Here is a 25,497-nt window from a genome sequence, read left to right as displayed (position 1 = left end):
TGCGTTACTACTGTTGATACCAGAGCATTCATTTATAAGGAAACGTAATAAAAGTATTTGCCCTCTTGAAAGTTTCTACAGTCTAGAAACTAGAACTTAAATCCTCTCACACAACATTGAGGTGATGCACGTGTACCCAGGGAGGTTCACAGGACCCTTCCCCATCTTTGTTACAATCCCCAGTGCTTCCGAGGTGCGGGTGGCAGTTTAATCGTGTGGAAGAAACACAGACACAGAGGGGAGTAGGGGCGTCCCTCATCTGTAGATGAGTGACCTTATTACCGATTCAATTTTAGTAAAGCTAAACTCAGTGAACACGAACCAGGTCCACAGATACATTAGCCCACTTCTCTCTTCTCTATACTCGAGAACAGAGATGAGTACTGGTCATGATGAAAAGCGCTCCTGTTGATCCAGGGCTGCTCACCAGGGCCCTGCCACCATGGAGCGCAAAAAAAAAAAAAAAAAAAGAAGTGCCGCAGGAGAGCCAGGAAGCTGCCGGCCTCTGCAGCTAAGGGACTGCTCAAGACTGTAAGGGTAAAAAAGCAACGAGGAACCCCGCTGAACCAGAAGGAAATCGGAAACAAGTAGGGCAGCAGCAAAGCAGAAAAACGACTTTAGAGCAACACTGTGCCCTGCTGGAAAGGAGGGAAGTTTTCTAGGAACCACTTGCCTTCTCCCAAAACAAAGGAGGAAGCTCGAAACTTCCCCTACCTCATGGAGAAGAGTAGGCGGATCCAGCCAGTACTGCCAGAAAAATGAAATTAAAAGTGATAATGCTCTTCCCAGTGTAACGCAACAGCTGTCACCGTGGTGGCATATCATATCAGGCAGCCCACTGAGAACGCTGCTAACCCTGCCCGAGATACTTCCCTAGGGCTCTGCGGAGTTAATTCTGCCAAGGAAAGCCAACGGGACTCTCTAACGAGTGCGTTAAAAAGCAGTGAAAAATGGAAATCGACAAGGGACCCGAGGCAGGGAACGCCCCACCCCCACCCCCCGTTGCGAAAGAATTGGCTCAGAGTCCCTGCCGGGACGCGTGATTTCTTCAGGGCTTTATTTTTTCTGTCTATGCTTTGTTTTCCCCACACTTCACTCTGCGTTGCCCAGAGCTGTAACATCGATCGACGATGTTACAGCTTTTTGATGCTCTCCACGGGAACAGAAATAGTCTATGAAAACTGAGACTCTATATGAAGACTTCGGGTTATACCGTCCTTTAATAAATATTCCATAGAGCACTGATAGGTAAGCCAGAGTTCGCTTACTAGGAAACACAACGCTCACTCCAATACCACACAAAAACAGTCAAAAGGGTCTAGACTTTCTCAAGCACAAAAACATTTTATTAAAAATAAAATGAGACAAATACAAAAGAAAGTAAAAAGCAACTAAATTGAACACCTCAGTCCTTTTCTTTAAAAAAAAAAAAACATACAGTATTAATAAAACAACTTCCCTGTGAAAAATTAGGCAGGCGAGAACGGAGAACGCGAACTTAATGCAAAAACTTTTAAGAAAAAAGCGGCTTACATGTTTCTGCTTGCGTTCACGAGAAGAACCGAAACCCCAGAGAGCGACTCAACCTTTTATGACCGTTGTGGGCGGCTCTGAAAAGAGCCTTTTTGTTTGTTTGCTTATTCAGTATCCTAATTAGACTTAGATACGCTCACTTGGCTTTAGCCTTGTGGCTGTCGGTCTTCTTGGGCAGCAGCACGGCCTGGATGTTGGGCAGCACCCCGCCCTGCGCGATCGTCACCTTGCCCAGCAGCTTGTTGAGCTCCTCGTCGTTGCGGATGGCCAGCTGCAGGTGGCGGGGGATGATGCGCGTCTTCTTGTTGTCGCGGGCCGCGTTGCCCGCCAGCTCCAGGATCTCGGCCGTCAGGTACTCCAGCACGGCCGCCAGGTACACCGGGGCGCCGGCGCCCACCCGCTCCGCGTAGTTGCCCTTGCGCAGCAGCCGGTGCACGCGGCCCACGGGGAACTGCAGCCCGGCCCGCGACGAGCGCGACTTGGCCTTGGCCCGCGCCTTCCCGCCCTGCTTCCCGCGGCCGGACATGGCAGAGACTCAGGAGACAAACAACCGCCTGCGCCGCAGTTGCACAAGCTGCTCCGGGCCGCGCCCTCCAGCCCGTTTATATACTGCTCGGGCGGAGCGGCGGCGCTTTCCCTGATAGGCTGTGAAGGAGGCGTTGTTTCTTCAGCCAATGGGAACGCGAATCGAGAAGTGTCCAATAGCCAAGCTTCGCGGGGCGTGCGGTTCGAAGGTAGAACTTCCAACCAATGGCGATGCGACGCTGTCGAGCTGCTGCTTTGCACAGCGCCGCTATAAAGGGGACTCCCGCGGGCAGCAGCGTCATCTGGTGCTCCGTGAGCGCTGCCCGAGGTTGGGTGAGAGCTGTGCGTTTGCAGCGATGCCTGAGCCGGCCAAGTCCGCCCCCGCGCCCAAGAAGGGCTCCAAGAAGGCGGTCACCAAGACCCAGAAGAAGGGTGACAAGAAGCGCAAGAAGAGCCGCAAGGAGAGCTACTCCATCTACGTGTACAAGGTGCTGAAGCAGGTGCACCCCGACACGGGCATCTCGTCCAAGGCCATGGGCATCATGAACTCCTTCGTCAACGACATCTTCGAGCGCATCGCCGGCGAGGCCTCGCGCCTGGCGCACTACAACAAGCGCTCCACCATCACCTCGCGGGAGATCCAGACGGCCGTGCGGCTCCTGCTGCCCGGCGAGCTGGCCAAGCACGCCGTCTCCGAGGGCACCAAGGCCGTCACCAAGTACACCAGCTCCAAGTAAAACCTGTTTTAAGAGATTAACCCAAAGGCTCTTTTAAGAGCCACCCATGTATTCAGTAAAAAGAGCTTTAATTTCTGTTTTATTTCAGTTTAATTGATAGCATGTTTTAATCTTAATGACAAATGTTCATTCCGAATGATTGAAAAGCCCTAGCGTAATTCAGCATAAAGCACACATCTATCTCTGGTTCCTGCTCTGTGGTTAGTGCACTTACCTCTTCAATTGTTTTTTCTGTCCTGCTGTACCCAGCCATTAGCAGCGAGGTTTCACGCTCCCCGCTGTGTATGCTCTCTTGCGGGCTGCTTCGATTACCATCTGTCTGCAGGGCACCTTCCCTGTGCCATCCGCTTTTAGCGTGCCATTGCTCGGCGAAAGTCGCTGTCGTCTGAAATGAGAGAAAGGAAGGGGAAGTGGGTGTGGTGCTTGCTATCCCCGAGTTAGGGTGGTTTCAGCCCTGTTCTATTCCTTCTCACTGTCCTCGTTCGATGAACTTCTGTTATCAGTCATAGACCTATACCAATGTACTTTTAAAGTTTCTTCGAAGATTTTAGTAATTTAAGTAAAGTTTTTTTTTTAGTGCTATGTGTCATTCGTCTTCTTTATCAGGAAAAACCCTCCATTTAAAATGTATGCTTTAAATGATTAATTAAGCTATTTCCTAGTATTTCTTTATTCTAAGGTTCCTAATACAAAATTGGTAATGATTTCTGAATGGACTAACATTCACGTAAGTAAGGTCTAATAGGGTGTCACGACCGCGATTCCTTAGCCCCTGCTGCCCCCTGATGGGCAGTCTCTAAAGTTTCTGTCATTTTGCGTGTTATAGCATCAGGTTAAGACCACAGGCTCAGAGACATAGAAAAAACTGCAATAACCGATGAAAAACTGGTCCCTACGCAAGCGAGACTTAGAAGACAGAGGAGCCAAATAACCGTCGGAAAACACCAGTGACGAAGCTCTTCAAGTGGAAGAATTGGTGGTTCTTAAAAGAGCCTTTGGGTGGAGCAGGTCTGGCACAGGGCGCAGAGGCAGCTTACTTGGAGCTGGTGTACTTGGTGACGGCCTTGGTGCCCTCGGAGACGGCGTGCTTGGCCAGCTCGCCGGGCAGCAGGAGCCGCACGGCCGTCTGGATCTCCCGCGAGGTGATGGTGGAGCGCTTGTTGTAGTGCGCCAGGCGCGAGGCCTCGCCGGCGATGCGCTCGAAGATGTCGTTGACGAAGGAGTTCATGATGCCCATGGCCTTGGACGAGATGCCCGTGTCGGGGTGCACCTGCTTCAGCACCTTGTACACGTAGATGGAGTAGCTCTCCTTGCGGCTCTTCTTGCGCTTCTTGTCACCCTTCTTCTGGGTCTTGGTGACCGCCTTCTTGGAGCCCTTCTTGGGCGCGGGGGCGGACTTGGCCGGCTCAGGCATCGCAGCAAACGGGCAGCCCTCACTCACGCCCGGGCAGCGCTCATGAAGCAGCGGATAACGCTGCTGCCCGCGGGAGCTCCTTTTATATCAGCGTGGATGTAACGACAGGGCGGGAAACCCCTCCTCCTCCGGGCTTATGAGTCATTGAAATATAAGATATGATTTCGCAATCCCACTGTGGATCGCACAGCGGAATGTATGCTTTTTAATCGGTGCTGCACGATGTGTGTCATCTTGGGTTTGTGGTCACCGCAATCACCTGCGCGGCCGTTGTGTGTCCTAGGGAGGAAACGGCGGCGTGGTGGCGCGGAGAGGCTACAGTACCGCTGGGCGCGCAGCGATGCATCGGCGCAGAGCGATGGGAGTGTCTTCGGGGAGCGATGCGACGGTGTGTCCGTCGTCGTGCGTGTGTACGGAAGGAGCGGAGCGTTGTGTTTCTCCGTCGTCGAGCACGGCGATGTGTGTGTCGCTGGCCTCGGGGCGATAAGTTTCGGGGAGGCATAGGTCAATATCTGTGTCGGGGCGTAATGGTAATGAGTTTTGGGGGTCCTAAATCTACGTATTTTGGGGGGGAGGTGTGTTTCTGGAGGCGCAGATCGACGGCCTGTCGTACCCAGTACGATGGTCGCGGGGCGCGGGCTCATTCGTGTGTTTTAGGGGCGCAGGACGATGTGTGTTGTGGGGGACTCAGAGGGATCTACGCTCCGATCTTGGGGCTCGGAGCGATGTGCTTGTCATCGCAACGGAGGCGTATACGCGGTCCGTGTGTCGTGGGGCACGGAGCGATATGTTCGTCAGGCTGTGCAGGGCGATGGGAGCGTTGCGGGAGCGGAGCGTTATGCGTGTCCGTCGGGGCAGAGCGATGTGTTTCGGGGAAAGGGGGTGAGGGGACACGGCGACGCCGCCGTTGGTGCAGAGCGATGGGTGTTTCGTGAGGCGCAGAGCGACGGGACTATGTTACGAAGGGTGAAGTGTCTGTCAGCCGGCGCAGAGCGATGGGAGCGACTTCGGGGAGCCGAGCGGCTCCTGTGTGGGGGAGGAGCGGAGCGATGTGTGCGTGTCTGTCACCGGTGTCAGAGCGATGTGTTTACCCATCGGAGCAGAGCGATGGGAGCGTCCGTCGGGGCGTAACGATGTGTGCCTTGTAGCTCTCAGAGCGTAGCGTATGTCAGGGGGAGCAGAGCACTGTGTGTGTTAGGAGGCAAGGGTAAGGTGGTTTAGGGACGCAGAGCGATGTGTTTTCGGGGAAGGGGTTGCGGGGGAGAGCGGCGACAACCCCGCTGGACGATGTGTGTTTCGTGAGGCGCAGAGCGATGGGACTATGGTACGAATGGTGAAGTGTCTGTCTGTCGGTGCCGAGCGATGGGAATGTCTTAGGGGAGCGGAGCGATGGGAGTGTCCGTCGGGGGCAGAGCGATGCGTTTCGGAGAAGGATGGAGGCGTGGGGAGCGGGACGGGACAAAGACGCCGCAGAGAGATGCGTGCTTCGGGAGGCGCAGAGCGTTGCGACTATGGTACGCTGCGCGCCGCGATTGTCAGGCGGCGCAGAGCGATGGGAGTCTCTTCGGGGACCGGAGCGACGAGTGTGTAGGGCAGAAGCGGAACGCTGCGTGTGTCGTTGCACTCAGGAAATAGCGAGTGTTGGGGGAGCAGAGCAATGTGTTTTGGCGGATGGGGGGGGGGGGGGGAAGGTCATGAGGGTGGCGACAACGCCGCAGAGCGATGTGTGCTTCGTGAGACGTAGAGCGATGGGACTATGGTACGAAGGGTGAAGTGTCTGTCTTTCGGTGCCGAGGGATGGGAATGTCTTAGGGGAGCGGAGCGATGGTGTGTCCGTAGGGGCAGAGAGATGTGTTTCGAAGAAGGAAGGGGGGGGGGAGGGGGCGGGACGAAGACGCCGCAGAGCGATGTGTGTTTCGGGAGGCGCAGAGCGTTGCGACTATGGTACGCTGGGAGCTGTGTTTGTCAGGCGGAGCGGAGCGATGGGAGTGTTAGTCGGGGAGCGGAGCGATGGGAGTGTCCGTCGGGGCAGAGCGATGCGTTTCGGAGAAGGAAGGGGGCAGGGGGGGCGGGACGGGACGAAGACGCCGTAGAGCGATGGGACTATGGTACGCTGGGGGCCGTGTTTGTCAGGCGGCGCAGAGCGATGGGAGTGTCTTCGGGGAGCGATGCGACGGTGTGTCCGTCGTCGTGCGTGTGTACGGAAGGAGCGGAGCGCTGTGTTTCTCCGTCGTCGAGCACGGCGATGTGTGTGTCGCTGGCCTCAGGGCGATAAGTTTCGAGGAGGCATAGGTCAATATCTGTGTCGGAGCGTAATGGTAATGAGGATCCTAATTATGCATTTTCGGGGGGGAGGTGTGTTTCTGGAGGCGCAGATCGACGGCCTGTCGTACCCAGTACGATGGTCGCGGGGCGCGGGCTCATTCGTGCGTCTTAGGGGCGCAGGACGATGTGTGTTGTGGGGGACTCAGAGGGATCTACGCTCCGATCTTGGGGCTCGGAGCGATGTGCTTGTCATCGCAACGGAGGCGTATACGCGGTCCGTGTGTCGTTGGGTACGGAGCGATATGTTCGTCAGGCTGTGCAGGGCGATGGGAGCGTTGCGGGAGCGGAGCGTTATGCGTGTCCGTCGGGGCAGAGCGATGTGTTTCGGGGAAGGGGGCTGAGGGCCACGGCGACGCCGCCGCAGAGCGATGGGTGTTTCGTGAGGCGCAGAGCGACGGGACTATGTTACGAAGGGTGAAGTGTCTGTCAGCCGGCGCAGAGCGATGGGAGTGACTTCGGGGAGCGGAGCGGAGCGATGGGAGTGTCCGTCGGGGCAGAGCGATGCGTTTCGGAGAAGTGTGGGGTGGAGAGGGGGCGGCAGGGCGGAGAAAGGAGGTGGGGGACGGGACGAAGACGTCGCAGAGCGATGTGTGTGCGATTGGACGAAGAGCGGTGCGTGCGCTGCTGGGGGCTGAGCGATGTGTTTGTTCAGGCGGTGCAGAGCGCCGTGTGTGTCGGGACGTAAGGGTAATGTGTTTTGGGGGAGGAGGCAGAACGACGGTGTCTGGGGCAGGGGGCTCAGAGCGATGGCTGTGTGGTACGCGGGGGAACGTGTGCGTGGCGGGGCGATGAGGGATGTGTGTGTCCGTCGGCGCAGAGCGATGCGTTTCGGGATGTGTGTGTCCGTCGGCGCAGAGCGATGCGTTTCGGGGAAGGCAGGGGACGGACGCCGACGCTATGAAGCGATGCCTGTGTAGGGGAGGAGCGGAGCGATGTGTGTGTCATCGGAAGAACAGCTATGTGTGCGGTGTCGGGCACTGACCGATGGCTGCGCCTTAAAGCAGAGCGATGTGTGCGCCGTCTGCGCGGAGCGACGTGTGTGTCGGTCTGTGCGCGCTGATGGCTGCGTCAGGGGGTGAAAAGCTAATGTGTGTTTCGGGGTGCCCTGTCTTTTTTTTTTTTTTTTTTTTTTTTTCAGGAGCACAGTGTGTCCTCTGTGTGTGTCGGGGACACGCTCTATGTGTTTGAATATCACTTTATGATAAACATGTTACAGAACATTAAGGAAGTGAAGTTTTTTTCAAGAACAAAGTGTGTGTACTGAGACGCAACATTGGGCTGTTGAGAGAAGCTGTCTGTAAGATCACTGTAACAAGTGCTCCGTGTTGGGATCCCCGAGCACTTGAGACGGGACAGAAGATCTTCCTCCCGCTGCTTGAAGACGTGGGAGAGAGTATGTTGTACACTTCACGTTGATCATCTTTTACCAGTTTCGTTTCGAGTTTCTTCGGTCGAGCTTGCGTAAGCCACCACGGCACAGCGCCGGCATTTCTTACCTACTGGTGGATTTCCGCGTTCCCGTTTGCCGAGCACGGCGCTCCCCTGCTGCCCGCCCTGCCCTGCACTGCCCGAGGCTCAATCGGCGGTGGGACCCACTCGCTCAGCCTAGATAAAACGGGATGGTCGCGAAGGTGTAAAGGCACAGTGTAAAGCCGTGGCTTATTCCTCTCCGGCCGCCGCATAGCGTCCCGCCGTGCTCTGCTCCCGATTCCTCTCCCGGTCCAGCCTTGTGACTGAGAGGTTAATTCCACACATATTCCTATAACGAATTTACATTTGTTTCATCTGGCTATTTCTTTCTGGAAATGTACGTGTTAGAGATTCAATTCCCTTCTGTTTCTTGCACCGCTGCCGGAAGCCCTTGAACGGAGCTATCGTACTCATCAGCCCAAAATTAACCCTTGTCGGGCTTCAGCTGTAAGTGCGGAAAGAGAGGGGTTGCTCACGCTCCCAGCCGTGTCGCGGGGCTGCTCCTCTCCCCAGCCGCTGCAACCCCACCTCGCCCGCTCTGTCTAGGGCCGGCAATAGCCCTGCCCTGCCCTGCTTCTCCCCGCGCTACTGAAAGGCTCTCTCTTGTCTGGGTGTTGAGCGAAAGGCGATTGTAGGTGGAAGTTTTCTAAGTGTGGGAACTGCTGAGGTAAAATCAGTGTTTTATCCCGAAAGGAAGTATTGGAGTCCTCCCCAGATACCCCTCTCCGTTTGCTGGTGCCCAGAGCTGTGGCGGAGCTCGCTCGCACGGGAAATAGCCACGAATGGAGAGATTGGAGAGAAGAGCCTGCGGCGACCGGGCTCAGGGCTGAGTCACAGCGGGGCACTGACTGCTTACACAACACCGCCCCCCCCTCCTCTCCATTTTCCCACGCTGGTTCCTCCACAATTTCCTCGACCTTTAGGCCAGCACACTCCATCACCTCTCCACGGTTCCGAGTCCCGGGCACACACACGGCCGTGGGAGGGATCCCAAGCAGCGAAGGGGCGACGCGGAGACCTCAGCGACCCCTCGTTCCTTGCGACACGGGGAAGTCTGCATAGGCAGCGCTCGGGGCGGCCCGGCACTGTGCCCTTCAGCAATCCAAACTCTCCTCCCAGCCTTTGTGTAGACAGATTATCAGGGAGGAGCACACCCTTTCCGTAAATAGCACATACTCACGTGCACAGATTCGGCAGGGAAACCACCATTCGCCTAATTAAGAGCTACACATTAATCACTAATTGATTTTCTGTGTTATCCTTAGCTGTCCAAGAACAGCTTCGTACGGCTCCCTCAGAGTGGAATAGTTAACAATAGCGGTGAGAATACTTGGCGTGAGGTGAGGATAAAGTTCCTCTTCTCAGTGGTGGGATGAAGTGCCTTCTCTCCTCAAAACCATGGCAGCCATTACCGACGTAAATAAATCATTTTCCAAACAACTTAACACTTTCGTTTGCATACGATCTGTGCCCTTATAAAGTCGCATGGTTCCAGGATTTTTCTTTTTCTTCAGATGAAGAGAATCTAAATTAACACTCTCGTTGGATTTTTGCAGACGTGTCAACTCTGCCATTTTTTGCCTGCCAAAGTCTTCTCCCTCATAGACTCTGGTGTGTATTGCATATTGTCCGGGAAATGAAATTAAATGGCAAGAGATGGAATCAGCAACAGAAGGCGCATTAAAATAAATAAATAGATAAATAGATAAATCTTAGGCAGTATAAATCAGTTTTCCTTTGGGAGTTTCTTATCAAACTTCGCCCAGCATCCACAAACGTAAGGGAGTCACAAAGGTTAGTTTGATGTCTTTCTAGACACAAACTAAATTGTACGGAAAGCTGAAAAAAAAGTAAGCTGAAAACATGTAAGCTGAACTCTTTGCTCAGGGTGGACCTACAATCCCGATATCAAAAGAAATGGGAACGTATTTAAGATAAAGAAAAAAAATTTACACATCTGAAGACAGGGGCTTTAGCACCCTTTTGTTCTTGAAAAGCACTGTCTTCCCCACAGTAACAGCCCACAGAGATATTCGGCCAGCCTGTCCCCCTCCTAACTTTTTGTGTGCTTTCAGATCTCATGCAAGAACTGATTCCCTGAACACAGACTGATATTTGGAAGGGGAGTTCTGGGCACCGGTTCCACGCGATGGAAAACCCGACCCTGTGACAAAAGCAGAACAAAAAAGCTTTATTCATCACATCAGCAGTGTACAGGAAGATTTCATTTCAGTTCTGCTGGTACTTCTGCATCCAATCGGATTCTGTTCGCATAAGGAAAACATGCTGCTTTTTGCTAGGACCTTCTTCTTCCCTTTCCTTTCGGCAGACTTGAAGGTGACTTGTTTGAGGATCTCTCGAGATCTTGCCCTCCACCCCTTGGCTTTGGAATTGCATTTAGGCTCAGGCTTTACCTTATATACTGTGCCTGTGCATCTCTTACTCCACTGGTTGCACTTTCCTGGGTCGACGTTGTCCCAAGCTCGTACATGCGGACTTCCCCAGTGATCCAGGGCCGTGGCTGCCCTTTATCACTGCCACCATCCCTGCTCCGCTTTCCTCTGCAGAGGTCCTTCTGACAGACGGGGCAGTCAGGGTACTCATGAGCCAGGTTAAGAGAAGAAATCATCAAAAAATAGGGGTGTCAAGTACATCCCGCTGATTTTACTGATCTCATTCTGTGAATGAGATTCACGTATTCTGTGAATACCGGGCTGCATGCAGAACAACCTTGTCAGGGAAGCTTTCAGAATAATCTGCAAGGCCTGTAACACTTCTTTTTTTGAGGAAGAGGAAGGAGGAAACAGCAGGTAGGGACTGTAGCAAGAAACTCAAGCGGCTCCTGGGAACAGAAATCCCACTATGACTTCCTGAGTATCAGCTGGAAAGAGAGGAACACAAGCTCGTTCTGAAATGCATAATTTCATGATCACAGGTCTTCAGAGCCAAGGCACCATGCAGCTAGGAAGTGTCTCAGCCACTCAATCTCTGCCTGTGCTGCCTGCAGTTTGTAGAAGACTGTACAGGATGGTTCAGTTCTGCAACAAGACGTACCATTACATGTTTGTCACTTCTTATTTCTCCCCGACAAAACCCAGACCCACATTGTTGCAGGTGCCAGGCAGAAGTCAAAACTAAAATTTTGTTCTCACTGTCTTGAGATGCAAATGAAACGTTGGCCGTGTGGCACAGCACCTTTGCTGAGGTTGTTTGTGGAGTGGACAGCCCAGGAAGGAGAATGCCACCTCTTTCCCCAGAGTAACCCATAGCGGGAAGGAGCTGCTCTTCCCCAACACACAGGGCAGGCAACAGCAGTCCAGACATGCTGCATTGGGAGATCCCAGACGACATGCACAACGTGTGCAGCAGCAAAGGAAGTGTCACTTTCATGTAGCATTGAAATGTGTTATTTCACATGTTCGTGTTCCCCTCAAAAGGTCTCAAATATTTGCCTGAACAATTAGAAATATTCAAATTTGTGATACCCAGAGTTTCCATTCTACACAGCCTTCTGGTCTCCAGCTTGTGCACACATTTTCCAGACATGTCATATTTTGTGTACCCTGTGGCCCTCTCAGCTTATTAAAGGGTTAAGCAGAAAGGGTTAAAAAAACCTTAAAAAGGGTTAAGCAGAAAGGAAGAGCGATGACTGGCTACTTTCTCTCTGCCTAAATTCACATCCCCCACTGGCAAAATTAGGCTTTTTATTAAACCATTATTATACACATATAAATTCATTCAGTACAGTAACATTTTCATACATATTTATATCACATTGGAACATTAAATACTAAACATGAAACTTCATAATATCACTGATTGCTTGCTTGATTGATTAATCTGAACTGATTCTTGGAATTATGCCTTAACTGAGCTTTGAAGTTATGGAAAACTATGTGGTCTGGAATGATCAAGGAGCGATTTCTCTCTTGCTTTGAACCAAAAAAAAAAAAAAATTTTTATAAAATCTGAATATTTTTCCAAGGAGATAATTTTAAGAAAAAATGAAGAAAGCTGTATCTGTTTATCCCCTTGTAATAACTAAATTTTCTTCCTAATGCATACCATACCTCTGGTCATGGATCTCTTATTTTAAGAGAGTAAAGATCTATCTGGAATTTTAAATCTATATGAATACAAAACCCTTTTGTCATTGGGAAGAGTCCTTTACTGGAGACTGAACAGTACGCAGCTGTAATCCCTTCCCTATTGAGACATGAATTTTTCTTACTCATGTAACAATGTGTTATGATGTAGAACATCATATAAATTGTTTTTTAAATAAAATCCATCATCCACGGACAAAAGATATCTCCCAAATTATCCAAAGTCTGCAGTTACATTAAGGGCAGATTTGAAATGCCTTAAATGACCCTGTGACTTCATTTATGTTTCTCATGTACCTGGAGCACCCATTCTCGACAAGGACATAGGGTGTATCATCAGCAAGTTCACAGATGACACCAAGTTAAGCAGGAGTGTTGATTCCCAGGAGGATAGGGAAGCTCTACAGAGAGACTTGGATAGATTGGATCATTGGGCCAACATCAATGGTATGAGTTTCAACAAGGCCAAGTGCCAGGTTCTGCCCTTGGGCCACAATAACCCCAAGCAGCGCTACAGGCTTGGGGAAATGTGGCTGGAAAGCTGCCTGGAAGAAAGAGACCTGGGGGTTCTAATTGACAAGCGGCTGAATATGAGCCAGCAGTGTGCCCAGGTGGCCAAGAAAGCCAACGGCATCCTGGCTTGTATTAGAAATAGCGTGACCAGCAGAAGTAGGAAGGTGATTGTGCCCCTGTACTCAGCACTGGTGAGGCCACACCTCGAGTATTGTGTCCAGTTTTGGGCACCTCAATACAAGAGAGAGATCGAGGTGCTGGAGCGAGTGCAGAGGAGGGCAACGAAGCTGGTGAAGGGCCTGGAACACAAATCATATGAAGAGCAGTTGAAGGAGCTGGGACTGTTTAGTATGAGGAAGAGGAGGCTGAGGGGAGACCTCATCACTCTCTACAACTGCTTGAAAGGACACTGTAGAGAGGTTGGTGCTGGTCTCTTCGCACAGGTAATTAATGACAGAATGAGAGGGAATGGCTTCAAGCTCCAGCAGGGTAGGTTTAGACTGAACGTTAGGAAAGAATTTTTCACAGAAAGAGTGGTCAGGCATTAGAATAGGCTGCCCAGGGAGGTGGTTGAATCACCATCCCTGGATGTGCTTAAGAGCCGTTTAGATGTGGTGTTGGGGGATATGGTATAGGGGAGAACTTTGTAGAGTAGGGTAGATGGTTGGACTCGATGATCCCAAGGGTCTCTTCCAACCTAGACGATTCTATGATTCTATGATTCTATAAGTCAGAATGGATTTAACTGGATCACATATATAAAGTATGAATTCTCAGCAACACAGGCATCAGGAGGAGCTACTTGCTTCAAAAAATATTGAAGATGCTGTGCAGCCTTACCCAGCCCAAGGTGAAAAACACATGAATGGGGCTTCCCAGCTATAGTCTTAATGCATGAGCTTGATCACCCTGCTTGAAGTATGCCTAAGTATGTGGCAGTCCTGCCTCCTCAGCTGCATCTGTGAGATGGGTACCTCCATATATCCTCCTGTGCAAATAGTAAAAGTCCAGCACAGTCACTTGATGGGATGAATCACAAGACTAGAATGCTGCAATCAATGACTATAAACAGTTCAGAAGGGACAAGCAAGGAAGGAAAGGTGTCTGTATGTCTGGGCTGGTTGCTCTCTATGTAAAAGAATTAATTGATTGCACACAATTGCCTTTGAAAATCAGTGATTAACTAACTCTTGAGAGCTTATGGCTGAAAATTAGGGGCCAAGCAAACAAAGGAAACCTAATGGTTGATATTTACTATAGGCTGCTCTATCAAGGGGTGGATGTTGAAGCTTTCTTATTTCAACCACAGGAAGCATCATACTTGCAGGCCCTGATGCTGCTGGAGGACTTCAGTGAACCTGACAGCTGCTGGAAAAGTGGCACAGCAAGTTGTAACTGGTCCAGAAGATTCCTCATGTGCACTGAAGATAATTTTTTAATCCAGATGAAAGACAACCCAACCAGAGGAGAAGCACTACCGGACCTGTTGCTCACCAACAGAAAAAACTAACTGGAGAGGTCAAGACTGGTGGCAGCCTGGGTTGCAGCCTGGGTCCAGGCCCATCACGAACTTGAGAGTTATGCACCAGGCAAAAAGTAAAGTCAAGACCTTGAATTTTAGTGGACTTTCAGATGTTTAAGAAGCTAGTGGATGGGTGTGGCAGATGCACTCACCCCGACAGAGATCTGACAAAGATCTGAGAAAGACCTAATAAAAACCGGGCAAAAGCCCGTGAAAACTTCCCACCACAGTTCTTGTGAAGCCCACATGGTGGGGGCCAACATGTATGCATTTTGGTCAAAAGGAGAAGAAGTTGGGGTCTTCAGCCAATTCAGCCAATGGGGTGGCTACATGACCCTGGATGATCACAGATAAAGTTCTAATAGGGTATAAACAAGGCCCCGCAAAAAAGCCATGTAGAGATGGTTCTCAGAGCAACAGGTCTGTGGTCAGGGACTCTCCCCGTTGGCTGGGATGCCATTCCATGGTTCATCTCCTGTACAGGGTGAGAGCCCTCATTTTATTGGTGCGTGATTGTGCACATTTTGAATCGTCATTTCTAAAGCTTAAGAAATTCTTAAGTCATGTAGTATTAATTTCCTCATACATTCTAAACCTGTGGTTTACTAATGCTGTTGGAGTGTTAAACAATTTTGATACACCTAATTTCCAGTCAGTTCTCTGCTAAACAATTTTGGTTAGAATAAAGTTTATTTTGAATTTGCGACTTGTCAAAATTTAATTTTGCAAGCCTCTATGACAATGGAACCCCTGGGAAACTGCCCTCAGGGATAAAGGAGCAGAACAGAGCTGGCAGCTATTTAAGGATGTTTTTCTTAGAGAACAAATCCTCTCAATTCCCACAGGTAAGAAATCAGGCAAGGAAGGCAGGAGACCAAACTGGCTGAGTGAGTTCTGGTTGAATTGAAGTGCAAGAAGGAAACGCACAGGTCATGGAAGCAGGGACATGCATCCTGGGAAGAATATAGGGATGCTGTCCACTTGTGTAGGGATAGGATCAGGAAAGGTAAGGCACATTTGGAGCTAAATTTGGCAAGGGATGTGAAGAATAATAATAAGGGCTTCTGCAGGTATGTTGATCAGAAAGGGAAGACCAGAGAAAATGAGGGCCCTAATAAATAAGACAGGAAACCTAGTGACAACTGATACAGAGAAAGCTGAGGTACTCAACAGATTTTTTGCCTGAGTTTTCACTCGCAATCTCTCTACCCACCCACACCTCTCAAGTCCTTGAACCTCAAGAGAGGGACAGGGGGGAACAAAGTCCCTCCCATTGTAGGAGAAGATCATCTGAGGAACCTGAACATATACAAGTCCATGGGACTTGGCAAGATGCATGCAGGGTCCCAAGGGAACCAGCAGGTGCAGCTGCTAAGCCATTCTCCATCATATTTGAAAAGTCACAACAGTCAGGTGAAATCCCCAGTGACTGGAGAAAAGGGAATATCACACCCATTTTTTTAAAAAGGAGGGTCCCAGGAACTACTGACCAGTTAGCCTTACCTTTGTGACTGGTAAGATCCTGGAACAGATCCTCCTGGAAGCCACATCGAAGCATATGGAAGACAGAATCACAGAATCACAGAATCTTAGTGGTTGGAAGGGACCTTTGAGATCATCGAGTCCAACCACATAAAAAAAAAACAAAAAAACCACACAAACAAACAAACACACACAACACACAAAACCAAACAAACAACAACCCCCCCCCCCCAAAAAAAAAAAAAAAAAAAAGCACCCACCAACTAAACCCCACACCCACGACCTCACACACAACACCCCACCACAAACCAACAATCCCAGGCACTAGAGCATGCCCTGAAGAGCCACGTCTACACGTTTCTTAAATACCTCCAGGGATGGTGACTCCACCACCTCCCTGGGCAGGCTGTTCCAGTGCTTGACCACTCTTTCAGTAAAGTAATTCTTCCTAATATCTAATCTAAACCTCCCTTGCCGCAGCTTCATACCATTTCCTCTGGTCCTGTCGTTATTCCCTTGGGAGAAGAGGCCAACCCCCGCCTCTCTACAGTTTCCTTTCAGGTAGTTGTAGAGGGCAATGAAGTCTCCCCTCAGCCTCCTCTTCTCCAAACTAAACATGCCCAGTTCCCTCAGCCTCTCCTCATAGGACTTGTTCTCCAGACCCCTCACCCGCTTGGTGGCTCTCCTCTGGACACGCTCCAGCACTTCAATGTCTTTCCTGTAGTGAGGGGCCCAAAACTGAACACAGTACTCGAGGTGAGGCCTCACCAGTGCCGAGTACAGAGGCACGATGACTTCCCTGCTCCTGCTGGCCACGCTATTCCTGATACAAGCCAGGATGCCGTTGGCCTTCTTGGCTGCCTGGGCACACTGCTGGCTCATGTTAAGCCGGCTGTCCACTAACACTCCCAGGTCCTTTTCTGCCAGGCAGCTTTCCAGCCACTCTTCCCCAAGCCTGTAGCGTTGCTTGGGGTTGTTGTGACCAAAATGCAGGACCCGGCACTTGGCCTTATTAAACCTCATCCCATTGGCCTTGGCCCATTGGTCCAATCTGTCCAGGTCCCTCTGTAGAGCCTGTCGACCCTCAAGCAGATCAACACTCCCACCTACCTTGGTGTCATCCGCAAACTTACTGAGGGTGCACTCAATCCCCTTATCTAGATCATCAATGAAGATATTGAACAAGACTGGCCCCAAAACTGAGCCCTGAGGGACACCACTGATGACCGGCCGCCAACCAGATTTTGCTCCATTAATCACAACTCGCTGGGCATGGCCATCCAGCCAGTTTTTTATCCAGCGGAGGGTACACTTGTCTATGCCATGATTCTCCAGTTTCTCCAGGAGAATGCCGTGAGGGACGGTGTCGAAGGCCTTACCAAAGTCCAGGTAGACAACATCCACAGCCTTCCCCTCATTGAGAAAGCGGGTCACATGGTCATAGAAAGAGATCAAGTTGGTCAGGCAGGACCTCCCTCTCATAAACCCATGCTGGCTGGCCCTGATCCCTTGGCTGCCCTGCACATGCCTTGAGAGCTCACTCAGGATGATCCTCTCCATGATCTTTCCCGGTACTGAGGTCAGGCTGACAGGCCTGTAGTTTCCAGGATCCTCCTTCTGGCCCTTCTTGTAGATGGGCGTCACATTGGCCACCCTCCAGTCATCTGGCACCTCTCCTGTTGACCAGGATTGTTGATAAATAATGGAGAGAGGCTTGGTGAGCTCTCTTGCCAGCTCCCTGAGAACCTTTGGGTGAATGCCATCCGGCCCCATAGACTTATGCGTGTCCAGGTGCATAAGCAAATCATTAACCACTTCCTCCTGGATTACAGGGGAGTTGTTCTGTTCGCCATTCTTATCTTCCAGCCCAAGAAGCTGAACACCCTGGGGGTAGCTGGTCTGACTATTAAAGACAGAGGTAAAGAAGGCATTAAGTATCTCAGCCTTCTCCTCATCCTTGGTTGCAAGGTTTCCCCCCGCATCCAGTAAGGGATGGACATTCTCTGTCACTCTCTTTTTGTTGATGTATTTATAGAAACTTTTTTTGTTGTCCCTTATATTAATGGCCAGGTTGAGTTCTAGCTGGGAGGTGACTGAGGGGAGGTATGGATTTGATGGATGGACTATAAAATGGATAAGGAATTGGTTGGATGGCTGCATCCAAAGAGTTACAGCCAATGGCTCAATGTTCAAGTGGAAACCAGTAATGAGTAGTTTCCTGTAAGGGTCCATACCGGGACCAATACTATTTAATACCTTCATTAATAACATAGATAGTGGGACTGAGTGCACCCTCAGCAAGTTTGTATATGATACTAAGCTGAGCGGAGCAGTTGATATACTAGAAGGAAGGGATGCCATCCAGAGGGACTTTTACAGGCTTGGGGGGTGAACCCATATGAACATCATGAAGTTTAACAAGGCCGAGTGCAAGGCTCTGCACCTGGGTTGCCGCCATCTCCAATATCAGTACAGACTAGGGGATGAATTAGTTAAGAGCAGTTCTGCAGAGAACAACTTGGGGACAGTAGTGAATGAAAAATTGGATATGAGCTGGCTATGTGCACTTGCAGCCCAGAAAGCCAAGCATATCATGGGCTGCATCAAAAGAAGCATGGCCAGCAGATTGAGGGAGTTAATACTCCCCCTCTGCTCTGCTCTCATGAGACCCCACCTGGTGTATTGCAGTCAGATCTGAGGTCCCCAGCACTAGGAAGACATGGACCTGTTTGGGCAGGTCCATAGGAGAATGATAAAAATGATCAGAGGGCTGGAACATCTCTCCTGTGAAGAAAGAGAGACTTGGAATTGTTCAGCCTGGAGAAGAGAATGGTGTTGTGTGACCTTATTGCGGCCTATCAATATATAAAGGGGGCTTATAAGAAAGATGGAGATTTTTCACCAGGGCCTGTAGTGACAGGACAAGAGGCAACAGTTTAAACTGAAAGAGCTTAGATTTAGATGGGACATATAGAAGAAATTTTTTACAATGAGGGTGGTGGGATACAGAAACATGTTGCCCCGATAAGCTGTGGATGCTCCATCATCGGAAGTGTTCAAGGTCAGGTTGGACGGGGTTTTGAGCAACCTGATCTAGCGGAAGATGTCCCTGCCCATGGCAGGGCATTTGGACTAGAAGATCTCTGTATGTCCCTTCTGATCCAAAACATTCTATGATTCTACAGTCACTTAGGCTCAAAAGAACCTTCATGAAAGCATTTATCCAACATCAGGAGAAAAATGAGTCCTCATATTTCTGCCTGAAGTTCTGAGAAATTTGTCACGTCCGAACATCACAGTCCACTGTGAGCACTACCTTCTACCTTTGCACAAAACTTTTCCATCTTAATAAATGCTCTATTTCCTTGGGTACTATTTTCAGGGAAAAACAGGAAGTGGAAGTAATTCTGTCTTTTATTGAATACATCATTTTACGAAACTTCCTATCAGAAAAAAAAAAAAAAGGTTAAAATGATCTTTGAAAAAAGTATTACTTTTTTAAATAAGGTTGCCCATTAAATTAAAGGAACTAAAGGACACTTGAAAGATTATTTTTCCTTCCTCCCCTCCACCTGACAACATTTGCAAGATCTCTTTGCATTTCCTCCTTTTGCTGAGCCTAAAACTGTCTATGATTGAAAAAAACCCCACCAACCCAAAAATAAAAAGTCCAGATATATTGTGAAAACATTGGAGCACCAGAAAAAGGAGCATTTAGGAGAACATATAGACTACTCTAGGATTGTGCTGCTACAGAAGGTGTTTAGAAGAATGATAGAGGCCTAGCCTAAACCTAGGAAATTGCATTCACAGAGAATCAAAAGAACTGAGAGCTAAAGCTACCAGCGGACTGACTCGGATAGGTGTGAATAGAAGGGAGTAAGATGCAGAATTTGAAGGAAATATGTATGCTACAGAACTAATCCCCAGAAATTTCTCCTCAATGGTGTGTGTCTTTCCCAAGATTAACTTCTGTGACAATGTAGTTCACAACCCACAATCCGCAGTGGGGTCAGCAGGTGAAACTACCATAAAATATAGTATCTGTATAGATGTCGGCTCCAAATCCACGTTATCTTCAGGTTTTATACTCTTGCATGTTATGTTATTCTGTTGTTTGTCTTCTATAGACAAAAGCCCATCTGAAATGCTGCCACATCTCTTGGCAGTTTCTCACACTTTAGGTGCGCTTTAGTCATGGTAAACCAGCACCACTGACAAGCTCTTAAAGCTGACTCCCCCATCACAAAAACTCCACAAGATGGTGTGTAATATTATATGATCAAAAAAAAAAAAGAAAGAAGCCAAACGACTGCATTTTCAATCATATGAAATAATCACCAGGGTCTCCTTTCCCATATTGTACTAAATATTATTGAACATGACACTCCTCTGTCCAACTCATCCCAGGAAAAAATGATTTTATGTGTTTTCAGTTTATGTCACATCACAATAACTCATGGGTTGGAAAAAATCATGCCCTAGTTTATCTCAGCACCTCTGAGTACATAATTGTTTGATTAAACCTCTTGATTGATATTATTTTATTAAATAAATTATATTTAAATTAAATATAAATAAAATATATTTAATTTATATAATTTTATTAAAGAAATGCCTGCAGCATTACCTCTGTTTTCCATAAAGGAAACATGCACACAATATTTTTTTTTCTTTTTTTTTGCACAACTGCTGATCTTGGCTGACAATGCCTGAAGTACAGTGTAAAAGTAAGCACTAAAATAAACACTCTTTTAAAATAAGAACATACAAATGAATGTGTTTACCTATTTGGCTTAGTCAAAAGAAGTATTTTGGAGAAAAATATGGGAATATAGTTCACCAAAGTATTAATAGAAGTGCGCAGAGAATTGAGGGAAACAGTGAAAGGTCTTCTTTTTTATGAAATGTTGAAAGTACCTGCTGAATTGAGGGAGATGTTTTACACATAAAAGTTTCTAGTGAAAACTGCCTTTCTTTTACTTTTTATTAGCTCCGAGTAGAGCTAAATAGCCCACTATGTCCAAAGGTTTCATTATTTTTAAGAGATGAAGCCGTATTACGGGAAACAAATCATAACCCAGATAGAGAGCAGAGTGGCTACTTTGTGTTACTTGCTTCTTTTCAAAGCTAATTTTCGCTAAGAAAATGTCTCGACATTACCTCCACTTTGCGCTATCTTGATGAAAAACCGTCTCAGGAACATGAATCCGCTGTCACTGTGACAGTGCTGTCAGAAGCAAATTTTTAATTCAAAAGGAAAAATAAAAATCTCACCATCCAGCTCTGCGTGCAATCCCCAAACGCAGGGATTATTGGCTTGCTTGAAGCTCATTTTAACTGTCAGCTAAAAGAAACGCCGCAAGACAAAAATACGTTCTGTCCCCAGCAACGCTGCTAAGAAACGGGGTGCCGTGGTCACGTTTTTTTTAAGAAAAACACACTTTTTTGTGGAGGAAGAAACACAAGCCGAGCGGCAGAGCGCCGGAGAAGAGGGGCGGGGCGGGCTCGGCAACGCACCAATCAGCGCCCGCCGCGCTGCTATAAATAGGGGCGCCGCCGCCGTTCCTACAGCCGCCGCGCTCTCGACCGCGCAGCTTTGCGATGTCGGAGACCGCTCCTGCCCCGGCTGCTGAGGCAGCGCCCGCCGCCGCCCCGGCCCCCGCCGCCAAGGCCGCCGCCAAGAAGCCGAAGAAAGCGGCGGGCGCCGCCAAAGCCCGCAAACCCGCCGGCCCCAGCGTCACCGAGCTGATCACCAAGGCCGTTTCCGCCTCCAAGGAGCGCAAGGGGCTCTCCCTCGCCGCGCTCAAGAAGGCGCTGGCCGCCGGCGGCTACGATGTGGAGAAGAACAACAGCCGCATCAAGCTGGGGCTCAAGAGCCTGGTCAGCAAGGGCACCCTGGTGCAGACCAGGGGCACCGGCGCCTCCGGCTCCTTCCGCCTCAGCAAGAAGCCCGGGGAAGTGAAGGAGAAGGCTCCCAAGAAGCGGGCGACTGCGGCCAAGCCCAAGAAGCCGGCAGCTAAGAAGCCCGCCAGCGCCGCCAAGAAGCCCAAGAAGGCAGTGACAGCGAAGAAGAGCCCTAAGAAAGCGAAGAAGCCGGCGGCCGCCGCGGCCAAGAAAGCGGCCAAGAGCCCCAAGAAGGTGACCAAGGCTGCCAAGCCCAAGAAGGCGGCAGCTGCCAAGAGCCCGGCTAAAGCGAAGGCGGTGAAGCCCAAAGCAGCCAAGCCCAAGGCGGCCAAGCCCAAAGCGGCGAAGGCGAAGAAGGCGGCGCCCAAGAAGAAGTAGATCCCCGTGGGAGAAAACTCTTGCTCCGCACTTAAACCCAACGGCTCTTTTAAGAGCCACCCACTTTTTCTCAAAAAGAGCTGAAACAAGGTGGTTCTTTTTTTATATTGTGGATAAATGCTGGAAATGGTTTTAGAGCTTTCAAATCTATTCCATACGGGGGTTCATGAAGCTGGCACCTGTGACCGCGGGAGGAACGTCACCACTTCAGGGAAATGGTTCACTCCTTCGAGAGTGAATTTTGCTTCAAGACGGCGTAAGTAATTAGGGACTTGAAATTTATTATTTATTTTGTTTTAAACACAGCCTTGTAGCCAGCACTTAACGCTTTCTTTTCCCCATCCGCGTGTGCAGCTACACGGGAGGCAAAGCGGAGGGGCGGGGACGGTTTTCGATCGCTCTCATCCCAAACTTGAGGGAAGGGAAAGACTTGATTTGCGTATTGATGCAGAACTGTAGAATCTAAATCACGAAACGCTTCGCCTTCCGAGGTAATTCATTCTAACATCAAAAAAACTAATCTGACCTGCACAACCAAGGCATAGTTTTAAAAATATTCTAAAATATAACTATGAAAAAAAAAATAAGGTATGACTGTTCTGTTGGGTGTTGTGTTTTTTTTCTTTTTTCTTAGAGAAAAACATGATACATCCCTGTTTAGGAGCTTCCAAGCACACTTAAAGCATTTCAGCTCTCCAGTGATCTAGTGGGTGGCTCTGAAAAGAGCCTTTGGGTTTCTCTGGGAAGGACTCCCCGGGCGCTGTTCTTCGAGGCGCTCACTTGGCTTTAGCCTTGTGGCTGTCGGTCTTCTTGGGCAGCAGCACGGCCTGGATGTTGGGCAGCACCCCGCCCTGCGCGATCGTCACCTTGCCCAGCAGCTTGTTGAGCTCCTCGTCGTTGCGGATGGCCAGCTGCAGGTGGCGGGGGATGATGCGCGTCTTCTTGTTGTCGCGGGCCGCGTTGCCCGCCAGCTCCAGGATCTCGGCCGTCAGGTACTCCAGCACGGCCGCCAGGTACACCGGGGCGCCGGCGCCCACCCGCTCCGCGTAGTTGCCCTTGCGCAGCAGCCGGTGCACGCGGCCCACGGGGAACTGCAGCCCGGCCCGCGACGAGCGCGACTTGGCCTTGGCCCGCGCCTTCCCGCCCTGCTTCCCGCGGCCGGACATGGCAGAGACTCAGGAGACAAACAACCGCCTGCACCACAGTCACACAAGCTGCTCCGGGCCGCGCCCTCCAGCCCGTTTATATACTGCTCGGGCGGAGCGGCGGCGCTTTCTCTGATAGGCTGTGAAGGAGGCGTTGTTTCTTCAGCCAATGGGAACGCGAATCGAGAAGTGTCCAATAGCCAAGCTTCGCGGGGCGTGCGGTTCGAAGGTAGAACTTCCAACCAATGGCGATGCGACGCTGTCGAGCTGCTGCTTTGCACAGCGCCGCTATAAAGGGGACTCCCGCGGACTCGACCTCATCTCGTACGTGCTAAGTGGTCGCTGTTAGTGAGTTGAGAGCCGTGCGTTTGCAGCGATGCCTGAGCCGGCCAAGTCCGCCCCCGCGCCCAAGAAGGGCTCCAAGAAGGCGGTCACCAAGACCCAGAAGAAGGGTGACAAGAAACGGCGCAAGAGCCGCAAGGAGAGCTACTCCATCTACGTGTACAAGGTGCTGAAGCAGGTGCACCCCGACACGGGCATCTCGTCCAAGGCCATGGGCATCATGAACTCCTTCGTCAACGACATCTTCGAGCGCATCGCCGGCGAGGCCTCGCGCCTGGCGCACTACAACAAGCGCTCCACCATCACCTCGCGGGAGATCCAGACGGCCGTGCGGCTCCTGCTGCCCGGCGAGCTGGCCAAGCACGCCGTCTCCGAGGGCACCAAGGCCGTCACCAAGTACACCAGCTCCAAGTAAGCTGCCTCTGCGCCCTGTGCCAGACCTGCTCCACCCAAAGGCTCTTTTAAGAGCCACCCACCTTCTCAGTAAAAGAGCTGATGCTGTGGTGACTTGTGTTTAGCTGTCCTGGGTTCTTCTCGGCAAAGGAGGAATAATAGTGTGAAAGAGCTCTCAGCTTTAAGCGCGGGTATGTGTGTGTTCGCGGTAAACGATGTTATCTGCGTCTGCCTGGCTGGAGCAGAGGACATTCAGCTTTCGCTAAAATCACCCCGGGATCGGGCTTCGCTTTCGCGTACATTGAGGGGCGGGGGTGTTACACAACCAACGAACGATGTGGGTGGTCTCTTTAAATGCCTGAAACCAAGGCTGTTCTGGAGAGGCGATGCTTGCTACGTTTCCCGGTGAGACACTCTAGAGGAATGGGGAACACCGAAAGCACAGACGGCTCAAGATGACCGTCTCCTTTTTTTTTTCTTCTCCAGTAAAAAGCTCCGGGCTGGACCCCACCCCCCTCCCGCCATCGCCAACCGTTAACGTTCTCACGGGCGACCGGAGGAAGCGATGCAGAGTGCCTCACGGCGTTCTGGCCCTCGAACCGCGCAGCCCCGCCTGTGCTCCCGAGCGCGGGCTGAGCCCCGGCGCTCTCCCCCGGTCAGGTCCGCTTCTCCCTCCGCCGCCGCTTCTCCGCGCCCCGAAAACCCTGCAGCCGAGCAGCCCGCGGGGCCGCGCAGCGGGGCGGGAGCGGCGCCGCCGTAGGGGTCGGTCGGTCCGACCTGAGTGAGGACTGCACGGCGCTCCCCAGCAGGCGGGCGTGGCGCAGCTCCCGGGAGGGCGGCCATTGGTCGCGGTGGCGCTCGCGGCTCGCAGCCCGTTCTGGCTTCACCAAGGCGCGCTCCGCCGAGGAGAGACGGGCCTTAAACCGAGGCGGGGGAGCACCCGGGAAACGTTCGCCCTGCGCGAAACGTCGGCTGCCGCCTGCGCCCGTCGCGTTCCTGCCGCGGCTCCGAACCGGACGCCGTTACTGTGTGGGAGCAAACAGCGAGCACTCGGGAGGGACGGAGGCTGCTGAGCGAAGGAGCCTCAGCCATCAGTCCCGATGCTGCGGGTTGGGGGAGGGGGGCGGGTTGGGAAGAGAATCATGGAGACAGAGTCTTTTGGGCTGGAAGGGGCTTCTAAAGGTCATCTGCAAGAAGCAGGGATATTGTCAACTAGATAAGGTTGCTCGGAGCTCCGTCCAACCTGACCTTGAATTTCTCCAAGGATGGGGCATCTACCACCTCTCTAGGCAACCTGTTTCAGTGTTTCACCGCCCTCAGCATAAAAAAAAACCCCAACTTTTTCCTGATATCTAGTCTAAAACTCCACTGTTTGAGTTTACAATCATTACCCTCTGTCCTATGGCAACACGCCCTGCTAAAAAGTTCCTCCCCATCTTTCTTATAAGCCCCTCTAAGAAGCCAAGTCCGAGGTGTGGACCGAGGGAGGTTGCTACACCGGTCACCCACGGTAGTTCCTGCGACCTCTCTCACCTCCCCGCCGCCCAAACCAAACTGCTCGCGGGGACAGTCCACCCGCATTGCTCCTTAGAACGCGAGGGAGCCGAGGCTAAAGCGGCCTAGCGAGCCAGAAAAGAGCAAGCGGCCGTGGCGGGAAGGGGGCGGGCGGGCCGGCCGGTTCGGGGGCTCGGGAGACGGAGGGGGC

General features: G+C 51.0%; 6 protein-coding genes across 6 annotated transcripts; 3 read left to right on the top strand and 3 right to left on the bottom strand.

The window, feature by feature from the left end:
- Window positions 1–1,669: 1,669 nt before the first annotated feature.
- Window positions 1,670–2,059, bottom strand: LOC141476952 (histone H2A-IV). The gene has a single exon (XM_074165914.1). It carries the CDS (start codon window positions 2,057–2,059, stop codon window positions 1,670–1,672), a length of 390 nt encoding a protein of 129 aa, XP_074022015.1.
- A 355-nt stretch (window positions 2,060–2,414) lies between these two features.
- Window positions 2,415–2,795, top strand: LOC141479401 (histone H2B 1/2/3/4/6). The gene has a single exon (XM_074168564.1). It carries the CDS (start codon window positions 2,415–2,417, stop codon window positions 2,793–2,795), a length of 381 nt encoding a protein of 126 aa, XP_074024665.1.
- A 1,033-nt stretch (window positions 2,796–3,828) lies between these two features.
- LOC141479277 (histone H2B 1/2/3/4/6) lies at window positions 3,829–4,209 on the bottom strand. Its single transcript, XM_074168372.1, has one exon. It carries the CDS (start codon window positions 4,207–4,209, stop codon window positions 3,829–3,831), a length of 381 nt encoding a protein of 126 aa, XP_074024473.1.
- A 17,022-nt stretch (window positions 4,210–21,231) lies between these two features.
- On the top strand, window positions 21,232–21,912 carry LOC141479218 (histone H1.03-like). Its single transcript, XM_074168291.1, has one exon. The coding sequence runs from the start codon at window positions 21,232–21,234 to the stop codon at window positions 21,910–21,912; it is 681 nt and encodes a 226-aa protein (XP_074024392.1).
- A 776-nt stretch (window positions 21,913–22,688) lies between these two features.
- LOC141479220 (histone H2A-IV) lies at window positions 22,689–23,078 on the bottom strand. Its single transcript, XM_074168293.1, has one exon. It carries the CDS (start codon window positions 23,076–23,078, stop codon window positions 22,689–22,691), a length of 390 nt encoding a protein of 129 aa, XP_074024394.1.
- Window positions 23,079–23,433: 355 nt separating this feature from the next.
- LOC141479221 (histone H2B 5) lies at window positions 23,434–23,814 on the top strand. Its single transcript, XM_074168294.1, has one exon. The coding sequence runs from the start codon at window positions 23,434–23,436 to the stop codon at window positions 23,812–23,814; it is 381 nt and encodes a 126-aa protein (XP_074024395.1).
- The last annotated feature ends 1,683 nt before the right edge of the window (window positions 23,815–25,497 follow it).

Source organism: Numenius arquata, chromosome 2 (assembly GCF_964106895.1).
Source record: "Numenius arquata chromosome 2, bNumArq3.hap1.1, whole genome shotgun sequence".
Classification (NCBI taxonomy): Eukaryota; Metazoa; Chordata; class Aves; order Charadriiformes; family Scolopacidae; genus Numenius; species Numenius arquata.
This window is presented reverse-complemented; position numbering and strand designations above follow the sequence as displayed.

Excerpts from the sequence above, each read along its gene's own strand:
- LOC141479218 (XM_074168291.1), top strand. The coding sequence starts at position 21,232 with ATGTCGGAGACCGCTCCTGCCCCGGCTGCTGAGGCAGCGCCCGCCGCC.
- LOC141479401 (XM_074168564.1), top strand. The coding sequence starts at position 2,415 with ATGCCTGAGCCGGCCAAGTCCGCCCCCGCGCCCAAGAAGGGCTCCAAG.
- LOC141476952 (XM_074165914.1), bottom strand. The coding sequence starts at position 2,059 with ATGTCCGGCCGCGGGAAGCAGGGCGGGAAGGCGCGGGCCAAGGCCAAG.
- LOC141479220 (XM_074168293.1), bottom strand. The coding sequence starts at position 23,078 with ATGTCCGGCCGCGGGAAGCAGGGCGGGAAGGCGCGGGCCAAGGCCAAG.
- LOC141479277 (XM_074168372.1), bottom strand. The coding sequence starts at position 4,209 with ATGCCTGAGCCGGCCAAGTCCGCCCCCGCGCCCAAGAAGGGCTCCAAG.
- LOC141479221 (XM_074168294.1), top strand. The coding sequence starts at position 23,434 with ATGCCTGAGCCGGCCAAGTCCGCCCCCGCGCCCAAGAAGGGCTCCAAG.